A 27,266-nucleotide genomic window follows, 5' to 3' on the forward strand; every position below is an offset into this window, starting at 1 on the left:
TAACATGGCGTTAAGGTCGGATTACGAGGTGAGCAAAAATAAAGCCTGGATTACAATGAAAACTAAGTTAGTTAAGTGAGCAAATAATTAAGCGTAAACTGTTGTTAGACCATGACATAGGAACCGAAAAAACCCTTGCCAAAACAAATTGGCCAAGTGAAACGCTGAGCGGGCGTTGTTTTTAGTGGGAAAAATCGAAGCCCGAGTGCGCTGGTGTGGGTGTGTGCGTGTATCTGTGTTGTGTACGTTGCTTTTGGTGTTGTTCTTGCTGCTGCTGCTTCTATTTGTTTTGTTGCTGGTGAAAAAGCGAGAAGCAACGACAACAACAAAGCGGAGGCGACGCCCAACGAAGTTTATTAATTTGTTTGCTGATTTTCGGCAACTGGAAGTGGAATCGAATGTGAAACTGGGTGCAGCTACTAATCCTATTGGATCTGGCTCGGCCTATATCCGCTTACCTGCTGATCTGTAAAAATAGCGCTTAGACCTGGTTTTTGACTTTTTTTCTCGAATTCGTATTCTCTCTCTCTCGCTCTTTGTCTCTCTCTCGCTTTCCAGGTGTGCTTCGTTTTCGTTTCGCTCGGATTTCCACGAAACGCGAGTAAACCCTTAGCTGACATGCGCAATTCCCATTTCCATGCCGACCAGTTTCCCAAATTTTCCACTTTCCCGGCGCGAAAGCTTTCCGCTTTTCGGTGCCTAGAAATCTTCCAGTTTTCGGCTTACATAACCGGTACTGCTGCCGCCCCTCCCGAACCACGCCCCATTCCGTCGCATCTCGCAGATTTCATTATTGGAATTTCGAGCCCTAGAACGAACCTACCCTGAATAACACGTTTATTTTTCCATTTTCCGTGCTTACCCCCCTTCAGGAATTGGTGTCATTGGGCCCGGTAGTGCGCTGCTAATTACACACACTGCCACATTAGCGTAAATCGACGTACTTGTTCCCGTATTTTTTCTACGTTTATACGTAGCCCTTTCTTTCCTTTCCCCTTCCCGCCGATTAGTAACTAAATGTCCCACCGATGACGCCACTTAATTACCCCGCAGACGGTAATGAGTTTTTCGCCAGGGTTGTTGTTTCTACCCGGGCTTTCGCTTCTGTCCCTAGGGCTAGACCCCCAATCCTAAGTCCCAACTGCCAGCTCTATTGATTTTGGGGCTTGTCTAAGGGCAGGTCACACACACGCACCACGCATACACACTGGTTCGACGGCCCGAAAGTATGCAAAGCTATGGAGCCAGCAGTCTGATTCCACTCGCAATCCACAGTGGGTTCACATGCAGGAATTTTCTCTTGTATTTATAAAATGAAGTATGAAAACTGTAATTAAACTATTACGTATTTAATATTATAGTTGTATACATATTTTATAGTTTGTTAAAGTAAGTTATGCAAATTATTTAAAACTCTGTAGGTATACAATTTCGCAAGATTAATTCTAAAATATAACGCATTTCCCAACGTCTTTACGAGTGTAATTTCGTTTGACAATATAAGGGGTAAAGAATATTATGGTGTGTAATTATTATAAATTATTCTGTCGGACTGCGATATCTCTTATAACTTAAACTCAGTGTGCTCAGTGGAAATTCTATTATGATTTCACGCACAAATCCGCGTAGAGCTGAGTTATGTACGGGTGTATCTCACACCCCCACCAGCGTCGTGGCTTCATTTTGTATGCTGACTCATGCGCTTTCAATTGAAGTCAATTTAAGAAAGCACATGAAAAATCAAGAAACTACAATCTGACGGTGCTCTAAGAACGTGATAATGAAGTTTTCTTGCTCTCGATGTGCGCTCCATAAGTAAATGATTTGGAATTAAGGGCCAGCCGAAACCAGAACTAGTTGGTATATGTCTGAATCTACCCGTTTATCAGTCAAAAAATGCAGATAAAGCAATTAAGAGTTTATGGGGAAACAGCAAATAGGCTGAATATTGTGCTTCCAACGTGGGTAATGGCAGGTTCTAAATGCTAGCCCCCAGGACTTGAATACTATCAGCAGTTATCAGCGTTGACATGTAGTACATATGTATGTAGCCAGATATTTTTTACACTCGAATAGACGGGCCTCCTTCTCTATTTGACCAGTTTTACCCGGCTCGGAGATTTTAAGTTCGCGTTAACTACTTAACAGATTGGCGATGGCGGTAAAAGCGACAGCGATAATAATTACAACTGGAAAATACCAGAAAACCGTCTGCCAGAGGCGGTGACTTGCTTTCGGCAATCAAAGCGTGGCAGCAAAACAATATGGGTCGTTTTAATTCAATTACACGCCAATAAAAATCTAATCAACTGACAATGGCAAACCGTTTGAACAGAACAGATCTGTATGGAAAAAGACATCTATACTATGTGGCCATCATCAATTGGCAGTGATAATCGTAAGATGTGGAAATTATCACCTCGTCCATTGACTGTTTGCTGTCACATCCAGAACACAGATTGCACTCGACAAGGACTTCGATTTGTTTCGATGCGGTGTGATATTTGGCACATGGCTGCCCAGTTTGCGTCAATGGGTAGGGTTTTAATTACTGACGATTGCATAACCCACTGTTAGGGGTCTGGGCCTCTAGTTTCCGAGGTATCTGTAGCTGTATCTGTTCGCTATATTTACCTTTCGTCTGCTTATCAGATAACGCCTGCTCGACCCACACTTGTAGATTAAGTCTTAGAACTTTACTGTGATTTATTTTCGTTTTCGTTTGTTTTCAAGTTGTTCTCTAGCTGGTAGGTTTCTCAAGGTCCATCGATCATACCCTTCAGGGGTGGCTTTAGTTCGAAGGGGTGGTTTATTGTTCAGCTACCTGAAGTAGCTGAGCCGGAGCCGGTTTAAACGAGTTTCGGGCGGCAAGACGAGATTTGTTGATCTCCAGAACTCTGAATCGTCTTGTGTCTCGCACTCAATATTGTCGGAGCGACAACAATTACCACAATTACCGCGAACGCATTGTGGGAGGAAGTAAACGAGCTGGCCGAGATTAAGCCGGCTTCTGTGGGCAATCTGTAATGCATAGCTAAGGAAATGACATAACTTTCGAATATTACTTTGATTCAATTGCCCGGCAAAATGGGAAGGCACAACAAATGAGTAAACACAAAAAACAGAGGGCGGGCCAACTATTCCGGATCGGATAAATAAATATATATCCCGCTCAAACTCGCTAAAATCGGATTCGGCCGCCACTTGTCCGTGAGATTACTTTAGGCACTGGAGATGGAGATCTATAAAAAAATCTATACCTGCCTGCCATAAAAGCCAAAATCTTGGCATTTCGAAACAGAAATGGAATGGAAAATGCTTTCCAAACGATGCGATGCAGACAATTGAAAGATTGTTCGAATTCTCGCACAAGATACACACAGTTGTATAGTAGCTCAATTGTGTGTGAATCTGTGCCTGTATCTTTTGATTCGCACTTTGCTTGTTGCCCGACGCTCCTTAAATCGTCATAATAAATTTTTATTTAATTTAATGCCTCATATGTGACGACAATATCAGCAATTGCCGCCACTTGCACACACACTCGGCCTGTCCGTAATTTGTTTTAATTTAAATACAATTTAATACGCGCTGCTGGCGTTGCTCTAAAGGTACTTTCGCAGTCACGATCGCGCCTTTTTGGCCAAATGCAAATGCAAACAAATTGAAATAAGTAGCGGACAAACGCCAATTTGGTAGTAGCCGAAAATATCCAGCTCTTCGGAGTCGAATCAAATTATCGCACTGCCCGATAATGAGTTATAATTGTGGTATATATATGTCGGGCAAACAAATAACCGTCGACAGCTGTAATTGGTTTTGGGTTCCGCCACACTTGAGCTGAACTGGTTTGCGTCGTGACCAGGTGAAGTGCGTCAGAGGATGGCCGATGGTTCCGACTGATAGTGGATACCTGATAAGGCGCAACTGATTCGCAATCGACATAATTGGGTATGGTCACCGGGCAACCTTGTTGTGGGGATCTGGGTGGCATTACCTCCAGCAATTCGCTGTTCAGATACCTTTTACCTATTTGCCCACTGTCTTCCAATTAGACGTGCCAACGTGCCACAAATCGCTGGCTTTGACTGCTGCCGCTCAAGTAGGTTAGCCAGCACACTCTCAATTGAGGCTGATTTAGTGCCAAGCGGTTCATTGAGCGGTGGCGCGTGTCAGCCCGATGCACCCACCTAGCCCACTCCGGAACTCTGGAGCAGGTGGGATTTCTATTGATTTGTGGGTGTCAACTATATAGGAAGCGTAAGCTTTAGCAGGCGAGTGATGAACATCCTCAAAGAGGTATTTCAATCATAATTGGATTTTTGCCATAAAACACAGTAGTTTTTTACTCCTTCAATAGAGTCATAAGTAAATAATTAATGGATCAATGCGTAGAATGTCTAACTATCATTTAACCCCGTTTCCCAGCCTCAAAACTGACTAAAATATATGTCTTTCACAAGATCTCCATTATCAGCTCGCTTTTATGGAGATGAAGTGGCAACTTGTTAGGCGGTTTTAGGGCCTTGGAGAGCACCCGCAAATAAAGTAGATACACCTATATCTAAAATGTATATGTACTCGCCATGAGAATGGGAAAAATCACTCAGCAATCCCCGCTGCGCGAACTCATTTGGCCAACATATTGGACGCCCCCCTTAACCCACGACAGCCCCTTTTCCCTGGCTTAGTTTCCAGGCAATGACAAGTGCACACACGCGCTGAATGGGCCATAGAAAATGCTTGTGCTGTACTGACTGGCCGGGCCTGGCTGCTTTGCTTACTTTATTATTATGTATATTTTAATTTTGATTAGAATTTATTGCTCCATTTTCGGACGGGCGGTCTCCGGCGTTTCGCATTACCCAACTGAAACTCAAAGCCAAGCGGTGTCTCTGTATCTGAAGCTATGTATGCCTGTGGCTGTATATGTATCTGTACCAGTATCTGTGTCTATGAGATGGAATAAAATGCGATGGGATGGATTAGGATGTATCCAAGATCTGCCCGCCCACAACGATGCAGCCCAGTCAGCTGCTGACTGTCCGTTCCCGCAAACCGTGAAATCGGATTTACAAGGTGGGCGGTAGGTGGTGGGAGGAGGCTTCCATTGCTCTACTAAATTAAACGTGGAATAACAATTGGTTTTTTCCGGGGCATTTCATTCAATGCTGCCCGCCGCGAGATGCCAGTGACTTTCCTTCATCGTTGTCGCCGTCTAAGGTTTTTCTCATCTTTTTAACTACTGTATGAGCTGGATGGATGGATGGTCGCTTCTTTACAATGGGAATGGCGTAAATTAGACGAGCTATGCTCGTAAATCTATTGTCATAAACGCCTACGAAAAGCGACGAGCAAATTGTTTCGAATGGCATCATAGACTAACTAGAGCCGGACTTCGACTTGGGTTAGGATCGAGTTTATACGCTGCTGGAACGTGACATGATCTGGGAATCAAGTTCATAAACTTGGGGTTATTTTTTATGAGTGTTCCAGATATTCAATACTACATCCGTTTTGATATATCTTTCATATATCTTTTGAAGTTTTTCTTTTTGATTGCAAGCTTTTAAAACTTTTGTTTTTACGTAACTTGTAATGAATTTCCCAACATTTCCCTGCCTTGAAACTCATCACGAATCCGTCACCATGCATGACCATTGTGGTCCGTCTGCCATTCATGGCGAGAAAAGACCTCCCGGTGGTCATGGGGGTGGCGGGGGCACACATTTTAATCAGTGCTCAAGTACAACGGCTTTATGGCTCATTCGCTCTCATATCGGGGCACTCGTGATGGCAGTGATTATGCTGCACTCGGACTCGGACTTTCTGTCGCCGTCGCCGTCTCTGTTTTTTTCTGGTTCTGCCAGGGCCCAGGTCATGAACGCCATTATGCAACCGAATCGAGGACCGCCACCCACTCGCATCGGCGGGAGGGTCGCACTTGCCAATGGCAATTAGCGAACTGGCCAAAGTTTTCGCTGCAGGCTGCCAAACCAACTTGCACGCTTTTCCCCTTTTCAAATGCAAAGTGTGAATGCAACTTCTACGAACTAAAGTGGAACTTTCCGAGCTTGAACTCTCAAAAGTCGTCCGACAAACCATGGGTCCAAGTCCCCAAATGTCACATAACAGATTTTATCATTACAGCTTTATATAACGCAGGAATATTTGTTTGATATCTTGTTGCTTCCCCTGAATTTACCAGTATTTCATTTGGGATATTTGGGATCAAAAGCTTAGTTTTCTTTCAATATTGGCATCTTAGCAAATCCAGTAGCTAGTTGATTTTGACACAACGCAAATTTGTAAAGTCATCAGCGCTGCTCGGCCTATTGGTTTTGCCTAAAAGTCATAATTGGCAGGGGAATAGACTCTTTTAACCCAGCTTTTTGAGCCCAACCAATAACCGCAGTCATTGCATATTGATTTTTCAGGTGGTTGGCATTGAATTTCCCAAAAAAATAGGTACCGACACGTGGCAGGTGACAGACCAAATTAAGTTTTTCCGGAGAATAGAATATCGGGGATTGAATGATCGATGGACGGAGTTGGGAGACGTCACGCAGACCGGTCAACCTACGGTCAGTAGGCTTCGCTACGTGGAACCCTCGTCAGTTGACCATTTGTCAGCTGAACTCATTGCCGTGCGCTTGTGGCGCTGCTCTCCTTTTTACATAATTTACATAAGTAAATGTTCACGGGCGACATGTGTATCCATGTATAACCCGGCAATATCTGGGCGAAAATGTTATCTATGTATCTCAACTTCCATTCCGGTTGCCAAGTGCTTTTTTTTTTTTGTCGTGTCATTACATAAGTTGATATTGTACGCCAGCGATAGATGGAGAACTTTTGGCGTACACAACTCGCCTACACGGTCACTCAAGTCGGCATTTGTTTATTTACTTTGGGTCCATCTCTGCACCTCCCTGTAACATGAAGCCAAGTTGATGACCCACAAATTGAGTTTGAGTTCATCTGGCCGGGACACTCCTTCAGCGTATATCACACGCGATTCGATAAGTTGATAAAACGTGCACGATTCCGGCCAGAAATCTGGATGCCCCCAGTAGATCGATAGGGGAGTCATTCGGCCACCCTGCGCTCCAGAAAACCAGAGACTGAAACTTTTCCCGCTGCTTTAGCTGGCACGATGTCTTATATTGATTTTCCGTGGGATTTAGTGCACGCAGAAAAAATAAGCTGGGAAGTTCATCGAATACCATACGGTGTTCAAAGAAATATTTCTAATAAATGGTCACATTTAAATTAAAAAAACTTTCCTATCAGCTAAGTGCCAAGCCTAGCATATGGTTAAAATATTTTTAGAATAAGAATGAATTTAAAACACTTTCAAAGTCTATTGGAATGTTTCAATCATCAGTTTAGAATTATTCTAGTGTATTACTGAACAAGTGCGTATCCATGTGATTTGCTTGTGTCTCTGTGTTGGCAGCATTACGTGTAATTAAACTCGAGTTACAAGGGACTGGAAATAGACTCAAGGTCCGAAAAGGAAATTACTTGAGTCCTTAAGCCCTAAGCCAGTCGTGGTGTCATTTCACCCGCAACCCCGCCACTTTGCCTTTGAATGCGTTAAGTAAGAATAGCAAAAGCTTAATATTAGTGGTAGGGGCACGCTAAGTGGATTCGCATATGAAACCTCGGATTCGTAGATTCATATGGGGATATGATTTTCGTAACGTGCCACATTGATTCACCAGTTTCGGGGGAGGTTTTCTAGTTGGCTCCGGGGGTTGTCCATCTGACTGAATGTTAAAAACGGGTCTGGGTAATTGTCAACACTTTTAGGGGGATGGGTACAACTGGAGTGACGTCATGCTAGGGCTCGAATAGGCGGCTGTTCCGAAATGCCAAAGTTGTGGGCCTGCCCTTTTTATCAAACGCTTTGTTTTCGTTATACAATTTATGTAGATATTCGCTCTCTCTCTCCCTCTCTCACTCTCTCTGGGAACCCTCCTTCGCCCTTGCCACCCCCCATTTTTCTGCCCGCTGCCCCATTCTCCGCCGCCGTCGCTCTCCAACTGACACACATTCCGCCGCTCCGGGCTGCGCAGCCAACCCCTTGCCTGCCTCACTTGTGACACTGCCATAGATTTTTCGGCTGGAAAGCTCTCCGCCGCTGTGCACTTTTCGCACGAGAGGCTCCACTCGCAAAAAAAGTGAGCACTAGACTTTAAAAATTCGTGATGAAAATGTATTTATTCCACCATATTCAGTAATTATCTTATCTTAAGTGTTGTCGATTGTTTAGTCAACAGTTTGGGGAGTGAAATATTTTCCTTTTTTCAAACTATTCGCAATTATTTCGTTGCAATTACTGTTTGAAATACGATGATAAGAGTTTTTGCGACATAAATGTATACTGAGATGATGAATCATATTTAAATTTACAAGCTCTTAATCTCAGACTAATGATAAAGACAACTAAACTAAATCTATGACATTTCAAAAAATGTAGGTCACATATAATAATAGGCATTCAGTTGTAGGCGTTTGTGGCAATCCCCAATGTACACCCGCACATTCATGGTTACTTTTTCGCCGAGTGTAGGAGAGCGTTGGGCCGCGGTGTAACATCTGCTGGCGAAAGCTCTCTGCCGACGTCGGCAGAACAGAATGTTCTATCCGAGAATCGAGAAAGCTTAACCACTCGCGACGCGCCGAAAAGTTTCAGTCGAACGTCGAATCCGAACTGGGAAGGTCCAACTGTGACAGCAGCAGCTATCTCGTCTCTTTGTCGGGTGGTACAGTACAGCTCTGCTCCCCCGCCGCCCGCCCGCCCCCTCGGCGCTGGTGTGTGCCCGCTGCTCTGCTTACACAATAACTGTGCATCGATTGAGTCCAGCTTCAGCGAGAAGAAAAGCAGCCCAGGACTAACTCTCGTTCGACATAAGAATAAAAGGATATTACGTTTGCGAACAGCAGTCGTGTGTGATCAGTATTTGTTGTATTTCTCTCGTTCCAACGCGAATCGGTTCTAGTGCTGAAAACAAGTTCAATACTGCTAACGGGGTAGTTTTCTACGAAAGCCCCCAAAACACAATACGCAACGCCAAGCGCAAAAATTGTGTAATAGCACCCAAACGTGTAAAAGGTAGAAAAAAATAAGAAAGCATAAAAGAAAAAACGAACAAACTGAAACCAAGAACTTTCCATGTCTGCTCAACTGCAGCGCCCACCGGCAGCCCACCACCCCCCTTTGGGGCGTCGAGAAAACGACAACGTCCTTGTACGAAATCGATTTTTCCAAAACTTCATGCCTGGCGTAATGGATATATACATTTGTAACCATCTGAAGAGAGAATCGGAGATCGAAAAGAACTGTGTGACCAGGCATTTAACTTTTTCCTTTTCCGTGGGGGGAAAATGGAGGATGGACATGTAGAAAATGAATTTCCATACGCATTTGACAGTGTTCGAGTGATCTAGAGTGATTTAGTGTATGTGCAATAGCGAGACGAAAATGCTGAAATAATGTTTTTCCTCCTTTTTGATTTGGCATTCAATTTGGCGTTCATGGCAAGCCAAACGCATGTCCGTCCGACTGTCCGTTTCCTCCGCATCGCTTTCGCCTGACGTACTTTTGTGGCAATGAAATCGTTTAGATTCAATTGCCGCGATTTACATTTTGGAACAGCAGTAATTTCCTGGCCACCCCACACGAATGAGTGGATGTAGCGAGCCAGCTACATACATATATAGAGCGATTTGGGCCCCCCGCCTGGCGATTTCATAATTCCGCACACAGCATAAAAAAAGGGGGGCACAGGAAAAAGTCTTGGAAAATTTTCCTGCCGCTCTTTTCGAGCTTGCGCCCCAACGGCTCGCTCCCAATCCGCTGTTTACCGTTAAGCTCGCTCACTTTCGAAATTCTGTCTCTCGCTTTCTCTCTTGGTCTCTCCATCTGCCATGTGCCGTTATTCGGCATCCTGGAAACTGCAGCTCGCCTGCATTTCCATACACACACTCGCTTCCATCGTCCACTTCCACAAAATTTCCCGTGACTCCGTGGCCTTCCAGCGGTCCACTTGCTGCTCCACCGCCTCGTCCTTCCAGCGGCCGCGTATCCTGTGGATTGTTGCATAAGCTCGAGTCGCTTTAACCATTTTCGCCTCTATTAATTTCCCCTTTTTCAAACTTTTAATTTTCTCATTTCAGTTTATCAAGTTTTTATTTTGTACTCTGTTAAACGTGTTTTATTTGCCCCAACCGTTGTCGTGCCTTACATTATTATTTGTTGATCGTTTTACCTGTCTCGCCTCTAATAAGTTTAAACAAGAATCCGCATAATGAGTGGTCAGGTGGGTAATCAAAACTGACGAGTTCAGAAACATTTTATACATTTAGGTATATTTTTCCATCAATTGTAATTTTCCTTGACCGCTTCGAGCATGATTTATTTAAGTTAACTTTTATGGAACAGCGTTACATAACCTATCCTTGTCCATTGGTCTGGTAAAAAATATGGTGGTTTGGGGTTTTTATAGAAAGCAAGCAAAACGTGCGAAAATAAAGCAGACAATTAGCTGGAAATTGTTAATAATATTTAAATTAAACACTTGGGCAACTGAGATCATTAGCGAGTTCTGCTCATCTGGCGTTTCAGTCTGCGGATAAAAAAAAAATAATAAACAAGTCGGGTGAAAATGCATTTCTCAGATACTAGAGATGCCAGACACGATGTGTTATCTTGCCCAGCCAAACTGGTTTCTATTTTCTTTTTTTCGGTGTACTATGAAGAGGGAAAAACGAACATAGCAAAACAGTTTCGATTTCCCAGTCGAATGCATTGTGTTCTATCAATCCGAATCAGACACCTCAACGATTGAGCCGCCTCAATCTGGTTTGAAACTGGTTAGATCCACTTGCACTCACCTGCCGGCTAATGCACCTTCGAATAAAAGCGATATGTCGACAAATTCGCCCGATTTCTGGCATACACATTTCCCTGATACTTTTGTATTTGCACTTTTTTGCATTGATTGAACAATTAGCGCGTCAATTCGATGCACAGCTCTTTCCCTCCAAATAGTCGACATGTTGTAAATTGATATTCAAGTTCAAATGCCAAATGGTTTGCGGCGAAATGTGTGCATACCGTTTTGTTCTATTCGGTTTAGGGGAACACATTTTAGCTGGAGCGCTGCAACAGATACAGATACAATTGTATCTGTTCGTCTAATTGGCTCGCTGGCAGCTCACAATTCGCAGTTTTCAGTGTTCAGTTCTCAGTTTGCTATTTTCCATTTCACTGGCTTATGTAAGCTTCTCTGCGGCTGACCGCCCATTGTCGTATTCTGATTCATATACCTATATACACGTTATTCTCGCCTCGAGCTTCATCCTGGACCCTATCCCAATTCCAAACCCATACCCCTGGTTCCACATGCTGCCTCTTGGCATTGTTTCGGATCAATTGAAGCATGAAAAGCCCGATTAAGTTGAATTAATGTGAATAGAAAAATCAGAATTCGCTGCATTGTGGGAAAACCCGGCGCTTTCCGCCCACAAAGTCATGGCTAACAATTGTTTGGTACTTAGAACTTTCTAGGCAAGGTAGCATGTAAGCTTAAGATAGTATTATCACTAGGATACATTCTAACCCATATATTAACTTTAATCCTCCTATCAGATTGTTTAGCACTTGAGAGGGAATCTTAGAACGAGGGAAACCAGCGACGCAAGATTAAAGATACGAAAGCAGATCGATAGTCGTTTGAACACTTGTCACAGTGCGTAAGCCGAAAAGTAGGGAAACCCTTCAGTAGCAGGCCCCTAGACCCGATTATCTCGATTCGATTTATTTCATGCTGCCAAAGCGGCCTCAATTGAACCAGAAAGCCCAAAACCATCGAAAAAAGAAAAAAACCTGAAACCAAAAGCACATACATATAATGAAATTAAATAAATCAAGACGCGCAAGGCCCGAAAAAGCAAAGCCAAACAAAGCGTAAGATTCTCGAATATGTATAGTCAGTATACCCGCAAGTTGGCTGCCATGTGAACGCGACAGGTTTGCGTTCTCGCTTTCCCCTCGCCCTCGCATTCATTAGTGTATAAATACTTTCCTCTCGAGACATACGTATTTTTAATTAATTTGATTTGATTTCCTTCGACCCCTTCGTTTTTGCATGGCTAAACAAACAGTAGCCTATGTGTTTATATTGCACTGCATATCTCTTGAGTTCTTTTGAGTTTCGCTGACTGGTGCGCTCTTCACTAGCCTTTTTGTTTTGATTTGTTTGTTTTTAAATAATAATCATAATAATAATAGTGACTCACGACGCACAGCAGATAATGCTGCCCGATACAAAACCGGGTCAAATTTTCGGTACCGCTTGCTGGAAAGCCTTTTTATTGGAAGTCTATGTATAACACATGATTCATTGTCCTTTGTCAGCTTGGCCAGTTTTCCATTTCCTAATGGCGCTGAATCATCAAACCAACTGTGTGTTGCCAGGCCAACAAAATCCGCAATCTCCGAAACGCCTTTAGTTTTAGCTCAGAGTTAATATGCATCATAACCTATCATATTAATGTTTATATTAGTGTTACATAAATTGATTTGTAGTGTCTCTGTTTATCCAAAACATATTTATCATATATTTGGTTATTCTTTAGTTATCTTACTTGCTAGTCGCTAGATCTGGATCTGGTGAAGTGAAGAAATTGAGAAGATTAATAAAAATTGTAAATTCTAGAAACTCAATTTGCGACTTGAAAAATATATATATCTAATTTAGCCTTAACTTGCATTCAAATAAACATGATTCGAAGTGAAATAAATACTGCTTTGTCAAGTATTGAAGTAAACAAGTCTGATTTATCACTGTAACAGAAAAAGTTTTAAGTTCATGAACATCATCTATCACTTTACCAGAAGCAAAAAATAGCTTACTTAATATAATAGCCATATACATACATACATGCATAGTGTACGTCTTGCATTTGTTTATGCTCGTTTTTAGTTTTGTTCGATTTTTGATTTTTATCTCTTCCCCGTTTGAATACGTTACTTGTTCGCCCATCATCGACATCATCAATCAAACACCACCCAACGACCGACCCACCAACACTGAAACACCCATACTGAAACCGAATCCGAATCTGAACCCGAACTCGAAATCCATACCTTCATGTGCGTAGCATGGGAGGGCGGACTCTTATCGAGTCGCCACGGTTATAGCCACCGATGACGACAATCGCACAGCCGATGGCCAGTACAAGGTAAATCGAATTTTCCTCAGCCACACACTGCCACACATTTGTACCTTTTCATCCACTCTATTTATGTTTTTCATTTCTAACACGGCCCTTTTCGATTTTAAGCGCTTTACTAACCCACTTCGTTGCCATCGATTTCCCTTTTTGGGGCTTATAATTGCACATATTATTTATTATATTTGTTAGACTTGGGCATGCATCCAATGGTATTTACCGAGTGCAGTTGACATTTAGAAATCTCTGGCGAAATGCTTACAGAGGCTATAAATAGCTATAATTCGCTATGTATAACGATGGCCAATAATAATGTCAGAAATATGGCCATTTTTGATTTTCTCTGAGGTTATTTTCGAGACTTTGTTTATTTTTCAATGAAATATTGTCAGTTTTTTGACTAACTTTATAAGTTTTTCAAATGAACAGGAGTTCAACTTTCTGTGTGTTTTTGCTTTGTTTTGCCTTGATTGCATGGCAACCCCAACAATGACGTCAAAGAGCAAAAAATCATTGCCCGTGCGTCTTGAAAAGAGAACACTTATAGACACTGTTAAAGATAGAATGCCAGACACTAGACAGCTGCTAAGACTATATATAATATATCTTTTGGATCCATTTATATTTTATTTCGAATTCTCTTTCTTTTCTTTTTTATGGCCAATTCAAAGGCTTTCGAGGTCAGCTAATGCATAGTAAATCTATATATTTTTAACTGCACTATAGGATAAGTTAATTTTCATTAATTTTTTTGTATTTCATGTTTAATTTCTTTGTTTTGCATACGTAACATATGTGTAGGAACAAATGTTTGTATAATAGCTTGATCATTTGTTTTGTGCACCTCAATTCATTTACGTGCTCTTCTCATTTCGTTCGGGAGCGTCATTTAGCGCGCATTTTGCATGCCTTAGATTACTAGAGCTCTACGAATCAGCGCTCGTTTTGAATATTCTCACGCTCGAACTCATTTCGGAATGGGTTCGCCGAAATCTATAACCACATCCTCGTGCACAGGTTGGGAAAATCACTTGACCAGTAGTAAATTAGTCGGGTAAGTTGCTAACAACGGGTGCCGGTAAAACTGATATCTAACTGATCCCTAAAATCTGATGGTAAATGGTAATGTTGAACTATTTTAAAGGTTTCTTCCGTGCAAACCTTTCGGTAAACTCTTCTCTTCACTTCTATCTTAACCAACCCAAAAATCGTTTGTGGTACTGAATCCTCTACGCCTTATCAAAGGCTTAACCAAGGCATGAAGTAAATCGAATTCTGTGTCGGCTTATGGGTCTATTGCTGCAGTGCATCATTACCTTCAGCAACTAACATAATTATCTGTCTCCATTCAACAGTCAAGACGCAAGATGCCGGCCAAAGTTAATAAAAAGGAGAATTTAGATGATCTCAAACAGGAGTTGGATATCGATTTTCATAAAATCTCTCCTGAGGAATTGTATCAGCGCTTTCAGACACATCCCGAAAATGTAAGTGCACCATTTGAGTGAATGGTATCCCATCCGACATGTGAACTGATACGTTTTTGATCTTCCGCAGGGTCTAAGTCACGCCAAGGCCAAGGAAAACTTGGAGCGCGATGGTCCTAATGCGCTGACGCCACCCAAGCAGACTCCCGAATGGGTTAAGTTCTGTAAGAACCTGTTCGGTGGCTTCGCCATGTTGCTGTGGATCGGTGCTATTCTCTGCTTTGTGGCCTATTCTATCCAGGCCAGCACCAGCGAGGAGCCGGCCGACGATAATTTGTATCTGGGTATTGTACTTTCCGCTGTCGTCATCGTGACGGGCATTTTTTCATATTATCAGGTAGGTGTTCCCCAATCTGAGCAGCTCAAGATCGGTTTACTAACTGTGGTGTGCGTTCCGCAGGAATCGAAAAGTTCTAAGATCATGGAATCGTTCAAGAACATGGTACCCCAGTTCGCCACCGTCATCCGCGAGGGCGAGAAACTCACGCTGCGCGCTGAGGATCTCGTTCTGGGCGATGTCGTTGAGGTGAAGTTCGGCGACCGTATCCCCGCTGACATCCGCATCATCGAGGCGCGCAACTTTAAGGTGGACAACTCCTCGCTGACCGGCGAGTCGGAGCCGCAGTCCCGCGGTGCCGAGTTCACCCATGAGAATCCACTGGAGACCAAAAATCTGGCCTTCTTCTCCACCAACGCCGTCGAGGGCACTGCCAAGGGTGTGGTCATCAGCTGTGGCGATCACACCGTCATGGGCCGCATTGCTGGTCTCGCCTCCGGTCTAGACACTGGAGAGACGCCCATTGCCAAGGAGATCCACCATTTCATCCACCTTATTACCGGCGTGGCCGTGTTCCTGGGCGTCACCTTCTTCGTGATTGCCTTCATTTTGGGCTACCACTGGCTGGACGCTGTCATCTTTTTGATCGGAATCATCGTCGCCAACGTGCCCGAAGGTTTGCTGGCCACCGTCACTGTGTGCCTGACCCTTACCGCCAAGCGTATGGCCTCCAAGAACTGTCTGGTGAAGAATCTGGAGGCCGTGGAGACCCTGGGCTCCACATCGACCATCTGCTCCGATAAGACCGGCACCCTCACCCAGAACCGAATGACGGTCGCTCACATGTGGTTCGATAATCAGATCATCGAGGCCGACACAACTGAGGATCAGTCGGGTGTTCAATACGATAGAACCAGCCCTGGATTCAAGGCGCTCTCTCGCATTGCCACTCTCTGTAACCGTGCCGAGTTCAAGGGAGGCCAAGATGGTGTCCCCATCCTCAAGAAAGAAGTCAGTGGAGATGCCTCCGAGGCTGCTCTGCTCAAGTGCATGGAACTGGCTCTGGGCGATGTGATGAACATTCGCAAGCGTAATAAGAAGATTGCCGAGGTACCCTTCAACTCCACCAACAAATACCAAGTGTCCATCCACGAAACCGAGGATTCCAACGATCCGCGCTACTTGCTCGTAATGAAGGGTGCTCCCGAGCGTATCCTGGAGCGCTGCTCTACCATTTTCATCAACGGAAAGGAGAAGGTTCTGGACGAGGAGATGAAGGAGGCGTTCAACAATGCCTACATGGAACTCGGTGGACTGGGTGAGCGTGTGCTCGGCTTCTGTGACTTTATGCTGCCATCCGACAAGTATCCCAACGGCTTTAAGTTCAACACCGACGACATCAACTTCCCCATCGATAATCTGCGTTTCGTCGGCCTTATGTCCATGATTGATCCCCCCCGTGCTGCCGTGCCCGATGCCGTTGCCAAGTGCCGCTCGGCCGGTATCAAAGTCATCATGGTTACCGGCGATCACCCGATCACTGCCAAGGCCATCGCCAAGTCTGTCGGTATTATATCCGAGGGCAACGAGACCGTCGAGGACATTGCCCAGCGCCTGAACATCCCCATCTCTGAAGTGAATCCCCGCGAGGCCAAGGCCGCCGTCGTCCATGGCGCTGAGCTCCGTGATGTGTCCAGCGACCAGCTGGATGAGATCCTCCGCTACCACACCGAGATCGTCTTCGCCCGTACCTCGCCGCAGCAGAAACTCATTATTGTCGAGGGTTGCCAGCGCATGGGAGCTATTGTGGCCGTGACTGGTGATGGTGTCAACGATTCTCCCGCTCTAAAGAAGGCTGATATCGGTGTTGCCATGGGTATCGCCGGTTCCGATGTGTCCAAGCAGGTAGGAAATCATATTATAGTGATAAAAATTGGACGGAGTAAAAATATCACCAAAATTGGCCATCAATTAGGAAGTTTTATAATTTCAAAGCAGCATAAATTAATTTGCATATGAGCGTGATATTTTTCTTATTCACACATTAACGATTACATATTACCATTCAAAGGATTTGGTTTGAAAACGCGTTTAATGTTTTTCATTGGGGAAAGTACAATACAATTTTCCTTTCTGCATGAACTAATGTTTTTGGTTAATGACACTTCTGTAGTAAGTGAAAGATGGTGCAATTTGGATTTGATGTATTTTGCTTATCAAAATGCCTAAATAAATTATCTAAATGCTCCTGTGTAGGCTGCTGACATGATTCTGCTGGACGACAACTTTGCCTCTATTGTGACTGGTGTGGAGGAGGGTCGCCTGATCTTTGATAACCTGAAAAAGTCCATCGCCTACACCCTGACCTCCAATATTCCCGAAATCTCGCCCTTCCTGGCCTTCATCCTCTGCGACATACCACTGCCACTGGGAACCGTGACAATTCTGTGCATCGATCTGGGCACTGACATGGTAAGTTTAGACCTCCGCCCCGAACCCAAGCCCCATCGAAGTTTAAAGTTAAAGTTGCTATTAAGTCAGTATCATTCGAGCAAGTTAAATATAAAAGTTGAGCCCATCCCAGTTAATAGTTAAGAACTAGCATTTTTAACACCCACTCTGAACGTAAATTGTGCGGCTGACTGCACTGACGATCAGATTCCTGCCATATCGCTGGCCTACGAGGGACCCGAGGCTGACATCATGAAGCGCCGGCCGCGCAATCCGGAGATCGATAACCTGGTCAACGAGAGGTAAACGCGCTAGCCTCCGCTCCGATGTAGATCCAGCAGCTCCGGCTAGAAATCAACGCAGTGCTAGGCCCTCGCGTAGTTTAAGTGCTCTTAATCACGTCCCGAACTCTAGCTACCCCCACAGGTCTAGGCCAAAATCGAACTGAATTGAATTTATGGAATGTAAATTGTTGCTAATGTAACTACCTGCCATAATCCAATACCTAGGTGCCAGCCATTTCATTGGCCTACGAACATGCCGAAGCCGATATTATGAAGCGTCCGCCACGTGACCCCTTCAACGATAAATTAGTGAACTCAAGGTGCCAATCAAGTCAATTTATACCCCACACTAATACACACACACACACATCACACACACACTCACCAACTCACTAACCTTAACCTTTAAAAGGATAAGTCAAGACTGAAGTAAAGAAAAGCGCAAATCAAGAGAAAAACCATATAACTATAGCATATGTCTTATGTGTATGTGGCTGGATTGTAATAAAATAAGTTGGCCTGAACGAAGGCAGCGTAACCATTTAACAATGCCGTTGACTCGTTTATGGCTTACTAACTACCCAACTAACTATTAAGAATGTTATCACTCGTACATACATGCCCACCACAACAGCTTTCCTCTCAGATCTCATCTCTGTAGCATATGTTCATTCGGTGGCAGATCCCTCGTCATGCATATACCATCTATACATAACAGCATCAGCTATGTACATTTCAAGTATAAGTCCATTTCCACCTTTATTGAGTTGCTCGCAGAGAGTTATATATACATGTACATGTACAATTCAATCATCCCGACTTTGAATACCTCGCCCAAACGAATTTTGAATTCATCTGCCATACTCTAATGCTCTAAATGTTAATATGTGTGCGTCGTATATTGTTAATCTCTCACAAATATATAATTCAGATACATATCGCTCACGACTTTCGTTTTGTGGTGTAACTAACACTGAGTTAACCGTAAGATTCACCCCTCGACGTTATTTGAATTGGACAAATTGATTGGCATTTGTAATGGATTTTAAGTTTGTACAATTTGGCAAAATTTCAATATCAAAATTAGCATTTGCACACGATTTTTATCAACTAACCCAACCGAAAAGAATGGTTTTTATTTCATGATTTGAATCGAGAACTTACATTAGCTTATGTTTAACTCTGTTCGTCACTCCACACATCAAGCATTGTGCCCAATAAGTCTCTGCAGCCTAAGTTTGATTTAAGAGGGGGGGATTAAGTTATGCAATCTAGTCTATAAGAAATATACCCTTATAAACCAGCGTCGCCCCACAGCACAGCGGATTTTTCAGGGTTTCGCAGAGTTCAAGGAGAGGAGTTTATGTTTCCATAATTTATCGTATTTAATTTCATTTATTTTTTCCACTTCAACCAACTACCAACCGATAATCCACCACCACAAACGATCGTTCGCACGTTTAGGTGCCAGCCATTTCCTTAGCTTATGAGACGGCTGAATCCGATATTATGAAACGCCAGCCGAGGAACCCCTTCCAAGATAAACTGGTCAACGAAAGGTAAAGTTTCGCTCCGTGCTGCTATCGAATCAATTACAACATTTACCAGAACAACCAACAAACAACTTTCAATCAACCAACCGAACAACAGCAAGAACTGAATTTCTATTTAGCGTAAATGACACATATCCGAACGCAAATCAAGATTTTGCATATTTTGCTACTCTATGAACCACCAAATAATTCCTTTTTGTCACGCAATGAAAAGCAAATTGAATACCATTTAACTGAATTTCTACTTTGGTCGGCCAAAGTCCTTAAAGCAAGCTAAAATCAGTACGCTTTCTTTCTATCCTACAAGTCGAAGATAATAAAATCATTTTACTCTATTTTTAACCTATATTATCTATTATCCGCTATATCTCTGTCTTTCTATATACTAACTAAAATATTTTAAAATAGCTTAAGTACTCCTCGGTTGAATGTTGATTATTTGGATAAACTCCACCAATGTTTTCCATGTTTTATGTTAAATGTTTCATTTGGTAGCTTTTCTTTGAATTCTGTTCACTGTTCTCTTATTTAGTTGAATATTCTCAAGATTCTTCTAGTTTCTGATATTTCCATTCAGATAGTATGAAGTAAAGTTTAAAGCGTTTAGTAATTTTAATTGACCATACATAACTATAAAACTGTTAGTGAATCAAGGCGTGTTCTTAGTAAATTCGTTAAGTTTGTTTCTATGAGCTGTTCCTGAACACACTTAAATCCGGACCTGACCTAAATAATTTTTAGAAAGATCTTTATAAAATACTTAAAGTATATGTTCTTTTTGTATTTTCTTCATATGTATGGTAAGACATTTTGTAAGACTTTTGATTTGTTTTGCAATATTGCAATATATCGCATTATTGTACGCTGATAAATGTAATTGTAAACATAACTACATACATATATTTATACATAGCTACTATATTTTATATAACCCAGAAGAATTTTTTATTCTTTTTGAGTTTTAACTAAAGAAGACACAAGGAAGAACAACTTTATCGGATATAATTCTCTCAAATATTTTTGCACTCGAAATATTTAGAAACTGTATATTGGATTAGGAGTACATGTAAATCTTTTTCTTATAGCAATGAAATCAGTTAGTTTTCCTTTCACTTCTCTGCTTAACTTTGGTAACCTTTCGATCTCTTTATCACTTTCTCTCTATATCTACAACGATTCTTAAGATGTTATGAATTTCCGTTTTGGGGCTTAAGCAGTTTTTCAAAGATATCTTAAATTATATTTTCCGGATTCGAAAACATTCATATATCATTCGTTTAAACTCCTTGATAACTTGGTTTAATTATTTTAGATTTATGTTCTACTGTAGAAGCTCTACAGATATTTGTTTGTTTTTTGAATGAAGATCCTTTTATTTGTGGTGCGAAGGTAAGTGGAGATCATTTTGATACCTGAAGACTGAGGCTCTAGCTCAAATCTGAGCTATGTTTTTGTAGAACTAACGATAATTGGATACTATATCAATACAGATCTTTTTCATCTTAGTTCCTAGCACTATGCTAGAGCAGGCCTATTGTTAATTTAGTGAGTCTGTATATTCTATGACATATATACGTTTCTACGTATGCTACACTCATGTTACGGTAGACGAATCTTCGGTTTCGACATCAATTCATTCATGAATCTCCTATTACAAAAATCAATTCGTATCATTCAGCACATTCTATCAATCAATCAGACAAGAGTTTACCCTGTATTTTTCTCTACCAACTCTCAGTCATTCATTGACACGTCTTTTGAGTTGTAGTTCAACGACGCTCACACAAATCTCCCCCCAACTCAATCTGAAAACCAGGCTAAAATTGTCCTATAGTAATAATGATACATGTATAATGATTTAGCGCAATTTAAGCTCTAATCCATTTTTGTACACCCCATATCTGTGCATTTACTACTACCTACTATTTACTATATATCGATTTTACTATTACTACTGGGTGCTCTATGCTCTTTTTTGCCCTAGACTAGTTTTAGCTTCGTAAGTACGCGGGAGCTAAGAAAAAAACACTATAAAATGCAATAACAAATGCCAAATGTTGGTATTACTTGACACAGACTCCCGCCCTCCCCTCAGATCTCTATCTACCTACTACGATCTATTAGCGATTATAAATTAGCGTATAAAGAACAAGTATTTATTACTCGCCCGCAAGCATACTTATATAAAACTTTTATACAAATATTTTATATATATTTGTAAACTTTAACCAGATTTTCCTTTGTATTTCCCTACATTCTTTCGACTCTTGTTATGTCTTTCTTTTGATTATCAAACAACCAACTAACAATTGCAACTTGCACAAATACCGATAACCGAACAATCAATAACCATTAATTGCCATATACCGCAAGATTCCGGCCATTTCACTCGCTTACGAGCAAGCCGAGAGCGATATTATGAAGCGTCAGCCGAGAGATCCGTATCGCGACAACTTGGTGAACCGCAGGTCAGGAAAACTTAACGCTAAGGTCTTACAAAAAAACAAAAACAAAACTCCAATATCCAAGTGTTAACCGTCTTTTAGTTGATTAGTTATGAAATAGAAAATGAACAAACATGCAACCATATTTTACGTTACCAACTTTGAACTTTGTTTGATGTGCTGTGGTCGCGTTTCTTGCATCGTAATTTGACCAAACAAGTAGATCAACCGATCATTAATCCGTCTAAAAATGCAATCGATCGAATGCTAAATTCCAAATTTCACCCAGAAACTTTTGCGACTGTTTGTTCGTTTGCTGATGCGTTCATGCGTTTCTCCATGTTTAAGTTTCAACTCCACACTCTTGAACGTAAAAAAAAAAATATTTATTCCACAGTTTTCTGTTTTACATAGTTTTCTTTCGTTCCAATTTCTATGTGACCTACTTATAATATGCTTTCAGAAACTCTCAATGTGGAATGAAAATATCTTTCGAATATTCTAAAAACCAACAAGTTTCTAAAATTTACCCACCATAAAAGAATCCGTTTTTATTTCCAACCTATTTTACATAATTTCATATAGAATAATCCCTTAATGTATCCCCCACTTAAATTCCTAACTCTAAGTGTTACAGTTGTGGTGTATTACTCGCACAACAAACTTCCTTACACACACTTACTGTGTATGTTCAAACTATTGAGGAACTAAATTCGTATTAAATCTGAAAGTGTGTGTTTTGCAAACTGTAGTGCCACTAAGAAAAAAGCCCAACAGCTGCTTCTAGAGAATTTGGCGATGTTAGTTCAAAGAAAAACGCTCGCTCGCTCAAACGCTCACCTGCATAAACAATAAACAAAAACAAAGTACACGACCCATACAACAAACAATGAAATATAAGGTGGATATATTTCCACAAGCTGAACCACAAAGACTGAACCAAACAAACAGAAACACAAAAAACACCAAAATGAAGCTTCTGCCGTTACTCTTAGACCAGTTAGTGCGTTACTTGTAGCTGAGTTTGTTCGAGCCAACTACAAAACAAAATCGCTTCAGTTGCGTTTTAGATACACCATATGATCGTTATATACCAAAGCTATATCTCTAGACTCGTTTCGAAATCTGGTTCCAAGTTTTCAAGTCGTGGTAAGTCTAAATGTGAGGGAGGGTGTCCTGAAAAAATAGGTAATACTTGAGAATCTAACAAGAATGGCAACGGATAATAATTTGTTATGATTTTCTTGTGTGCAATTATCTTACGTGTTTATTACTCTTAAGTTTGTGTTTACGTGTAAGTTTATGATTAAGCTTTTGTTTTATGTTTTATGTGATTTCGATCAAATCTTCCTTGAACGTAAGTAAACCAAAGGTTGTAGAGGTTGCACTCGCCTGTCGTAGTCATAGTGGCACGCTTTAATGTCCTGCAAGTTTTAAATGTATGTCCTGTATTTAGACCGCATGATCGATTAGCACTAACAATACCTTTGCTTTTCACATCCACATCCAAGGCAAAGTGTAAAAAAGCCAAACAATGTAATGAAATTCAAACAATTCTACGCCATCACGCTTTCTATCGAGAGTAGACTGTACGATTTGCTTTAACGCGCTCTTGAAACTAAATCGAGATTTGCCTTGACACTTTCCACGCTACATAGAGTAACATTTTAAAACCACTAAATCTAAACGATAAACATCCATTTGCTTAAACAATCCATAAAAGAGCTTCAAGGTAAAGTGGCACTAACACCAATCTAACCGACTAACCCCGAGTACGAATTGGTACTCGGATCGCGGACTGATCGGACATTTGCAGTCCTTGGGCAGGGTTTTTGTTTGATATCCTCCCTAAGTGTTTTGTGTTTGTTGTGCGATTTATCCTTTGGTTCTATCTTTCTGTGTGCTACCGTTTACCGCTTAATTTGAAGCATTTGTTGCTCATAAGTACCCCGAACGACCGTCTTTAAAGTTCTACGACAAACAAAAATCCTGACCAAGCCGCGCATGTTCCTGTTTTCTTCAGTCCGATGCCCGAAACTTTACCGCTAGCCAAACTGTAACGAGAAGTGTCTTGCGTCCTGAAAAAAAACAAAACCAAACCCCACACAAAAGAAAAAGTGTAGCCTGCCTCTGAGAGTTGTCTAACGAGATCTGCTTGTTTCTCCCAACTTCCAACTTGGTCCCGCCCATTTAACTAATCCAGGTTGATTTCGATGGCCTATGGACAAATCGGCATGATCCAGGCCGCCGCCGGCTTCTTTGTATACTTCGTCATCATGGCTGAGAACGGCTTCTTGCCCAAGAAACTGTTCGGCATTCGTAAGATGTGGGACTCGAAGGCTGTCAACGATCTTACTGACTCCTATGGTCAAGAATGGGTAAGTCGACACTCGTTTTGGCTCTTCAATTTATTTAATATGCTGTTATAACAGCCAATGATGAGTTGGAAACTAGTAGCCAAATCTAAGAATAAGTGGGATAAATAATAAATTCATTTATCCTTTACTCTTATAGACCTACCGTGACCGCAAGACCTTGGAGTACACCTGCCACACGGCCTTCTTCATCTCGATCGTGGTTGTGCAATGGGCCGATCTGATCATCTGCAAGACGCGACGTAACTCGATCTTCCAGCAGGGCATGCGTAACTGGGCTTTGAACTTTGGCCTCGTCTTTGAAACCGTGCTGGCCGCGTTCCTCTCGTACTGCCCGGGCATGGAGAAGGGTCTGCGCATGTACCCCCTGAAGTGAGTGGTCCTGTAAAATCCTCAGGGATCGTTTTATATAATTGACTTTCCATACCCAAACTATAGACTCGTCTGGTGGTTCCCGGCTATTCCATTTGCGCTGGCCATCTTCATCTATGACGAGACCCGTCGCTTTTACTTGCGCCGCAACCCCGGAGGCTGGTTGGAGCAGGAGACCTACTATTAAACACCCACACTGCTACACTCCCACACACACAGCCACATGCCCACACACGAACACACACCACAACAAAAGCAACAAGGAACACCCACAAACAACACCTACAAACCATGGAGAGCAACAAATAGAAATGTTTATGAACCACAAAACCCACGAAACCCACAAAAGCAACACAACCACAGTAATAGCAACAGCAGCAGCAACGGCAACAACAACAGCAAAAGCTACGGCTACAACAAGCTACAGCAAGAACATATTACAATATATTTTATTTTTTTAATTTAATTATTTAAAGTAAACGAGGATAAACAAAAATGCAAGCGATAATTATTTTAAACGTTAAGTAAATTTAAATTATAAATTAAAGCTAAAAATAAGATTTAAATAAAGTATAAATGAAAATAAAACAAACAACAAAAACGAACAACAATTTCGATGAAACACCAATCACAACCAGACAAGAACAACAACAAGAAAATCAACCAGTAACTAAGCAAAACAGTAAAAACAACATCTTTTTAGTAAAATTATTAACGTAACGAGAACTGGATGAAGCGATTTTTATCGTAACAATAAAAAGATCCCAAAAAGCTAACACACACATACACACGCACTCACAAACACAAACACACACACACACACCGATACACAACGCATGACGAGACAAAGTATATAAGAAGTTTAGAGAAATTATAAAACGAAGTAAATAAAAAAGTAAATGAGGAAAGAAAACAATGAAAACCCCTAGCGTAGTTACCAAGTAAGCCGTGAAAAGTAAAGCCCAATAAAAACCACAACAACAACAACAACCAAAACAAAAGAACAGAAATTAATTTGCAAAACTGGAAACTTGTGTGTGTAAACGCAGCTTAGCGCAGAAGAACGAAATATATATATAAACAGAAGAAAAACCACAAGAAATGTGAACACGACGAATATAATTGTTTATATATATACACACATATATTATATGGAAAAATTTGATTATATAAATGGAGCTATACAATACACCAAAAACCAAAATTGAAACCATAAGGGAAGCGACCGATCTGTACTTGGCACTATGCCGAGGTCCGGAAAGGGGTCTCCGAGCGATGTTTGGGGCACTGCCGGTCTAGAATTTGTTAAAATCTAAAGAAAAACCAACTAAATGTTTAATAATAAACCCCTTAAACCAATTGACATGCAATATTATGCTTTGTGTGCATTTAAGCCCAAAAGAACCGATGCCGAGATTCGGTGGGGTTAAGTCCCCCGATGTCGATATCGATATTCAGATACAGATACCATTACCGATACCTAGGCCCAGAAGGAAAAGATAAAACCTAATAAAACTAAAAACTAAATTCAATACAAAACAAAACAAAAGAAAAAGCGCCCACAAAATAAATGTTTGTAAGTTTTACACGGCACAGCGCCCCAAAATGGGGCAAGCCCAAGGCAGTATTCTGTTTACCTTTTCTTTGATTGTTTTTGTATCGCTTTCCCTGCCCACACACGCCTCCAAAAAAAAAAAAAAACAAACACAACATGAACGGTTGAGCGGTCAAATTGTTGGTCATTACATTGAAGTTCGACGAATTAAAAAGCTTGGCATTGTCGTTATCAAATGAGTGGGTCTGAAAAATCGGCTCGGGCTGCCTAATTGAGAATTTCAAGTTGTGAATTGTGAAAAGTGGATCAGACAGCGATTATAGGATGTTCAATAAGCTCGGCTAGACCGATAAGATCACACCCACGCAGAGAGATACGCCCAGACATTCGAGTTAACTTCGCTGCTGTTTTCGTTTAACCAACTGTCTTGTTTTCTAACTTAGTGAAGATGATCATTAGCATTGGGGATAACGATAATTATGGCATGTTAGTTATGAAAGAAAATGAAAACTAAACAAAATTATTATTATTAGTTGTTAACAAATTATATTGAGTAATTAATAATATTGATCGATGGATGCTGATGTGAAAGAGATATGATACTAAACTTAAACGAAGCAAAGCAAAAACCAAACGAGGACAAAAACAAAATATAAATAACTCATAATATGGACTACAAATATTTATAAACAAATGCAGAATTATATAAACGTTCGATGGTAAAAGCAAGAACTTGAAACAAAACAAAAACCACAACAAATTTGTCAACAACACGCAGAAGTAAAAACTTGCATGTAACAACAAAACAATGAGAAAACATTTTTAATTTTTTGTTCTTTCGCCCTCCGCTGTAAATGTATTTGTAGATTTAAACAAAGATTAAAATAAAAAACTACATAAATAAAACTTAAAAAACAAATCTATATGTTTTACTTGCAACAACATGTGGAATTGGGGTTTTGAAAAGAGTTAAAACAAGATTTAAGTTGATTGCAAATGCACAGAAAAAAAGTTAACAACATGTTTTTAAATTTGTAAGCTGCTATTTAAATTCGTAACAGTGCCATGATTTTATGATTGCCATTGTTCATTCATTGAATTGAGTTATCGTTCCAAATAATCATACACATTCGAAAGAAAAATCGCGACAGTTTTATGCCTACACGCGAACTGGCAACGAGGCTATAAACATAAATATATTGTTCATACGCCCCGTGTTCACC

General features: G+C 41.3%; 1 protein-coding gene across 7 annotated transcripts; it reads left to right on the top strand.

Moving 5' to 3' along the window:
• Positions 1-26,962, top strand: LOC120451725 (sodium/potassium-transporting ATPase subunit alpha). Of its 7 annotated transcripts, XM_039635632.2 has the most exons (11): positions 8,699-9,121; positions 10,186-10,328; positions 13,174-13,254; positions 14,601-14,732; positions 14,803-15,069; positions 15,133-16,914; positions 17,266-17,481; positions 17,970-18,064; positions 23,945-24,119; positions 24,256-24,488; positions 24,555-26,962. In XM_039635632.2, exons 2-11 carry the CDS (start codon positions 10,317-10,319, stop codon positions 24,673-24,675), a joined length of 3,114 nt encoding a protein of 1,037 aa, XP_039491566.1. In that variant the 5' UTR covers positions 8,699-9,121; positions 10,186-10,316; the 3' UTR covers positions 24,676-26,962. The 7 variants fall into 7 exon arrangements, with proteins under 7 accessions (XP_039491565.1, XP_039491564.1, XP_039491563.1 ...); XM_039635631.2 differs by lacking the exons at positions 8,699-9,121; positions 10,186-10,328; positions 17,970-18,064 and adding exons at positions 1-28; positions 17,668-17,762; XM_039635630.2 differs by lacking the exons at positions 8,699-9,121; positions 10,186-10,328; positions 17,970-18,064 and adding exons at positions 2-28; positions 21,671-21,765.
• Positions 26,963-27,266: the final 304 nt, after the last annotated feature.

This window comes from Drosophila santomea, chromosome 3R (assembly GCF_016746245.2).
Source record: "Drosophila santomea strain STO CAGO 1482 chromosome 3R, Prin_Dsan_1.1, whole genome shotgun sequence".
Classification (NCBI taxonomy): Eukaryota; Metazoa; Arthropoda; class Insecta; order Diptera; family Drosophilidae; genus Drosophila; species Drosophila santomea.

Bases quoted from the DNA above. Each gene is read 5' to 3' on its own strand.
- LOC120451725 (XM_039635631.2), top strand. From the start codon at position 5: ATGGCGTTAAGGTCGGATTACGAG. The intron at 14,733-14,802 runs GTAAGTGCACCA...GATCTTCCGCAG, and splicing joins TTCAGACACATCCCGAAAAT to GGTCTAAGTCACGCCAAGGC. The intron at 15,070-15,132 runs GTAGGTGTTCCC...TGCGTTCCGCAG, and splicing joins GCATTTTTTCATATTATCAG to GAATCGAAAAGTTCTAAGAT.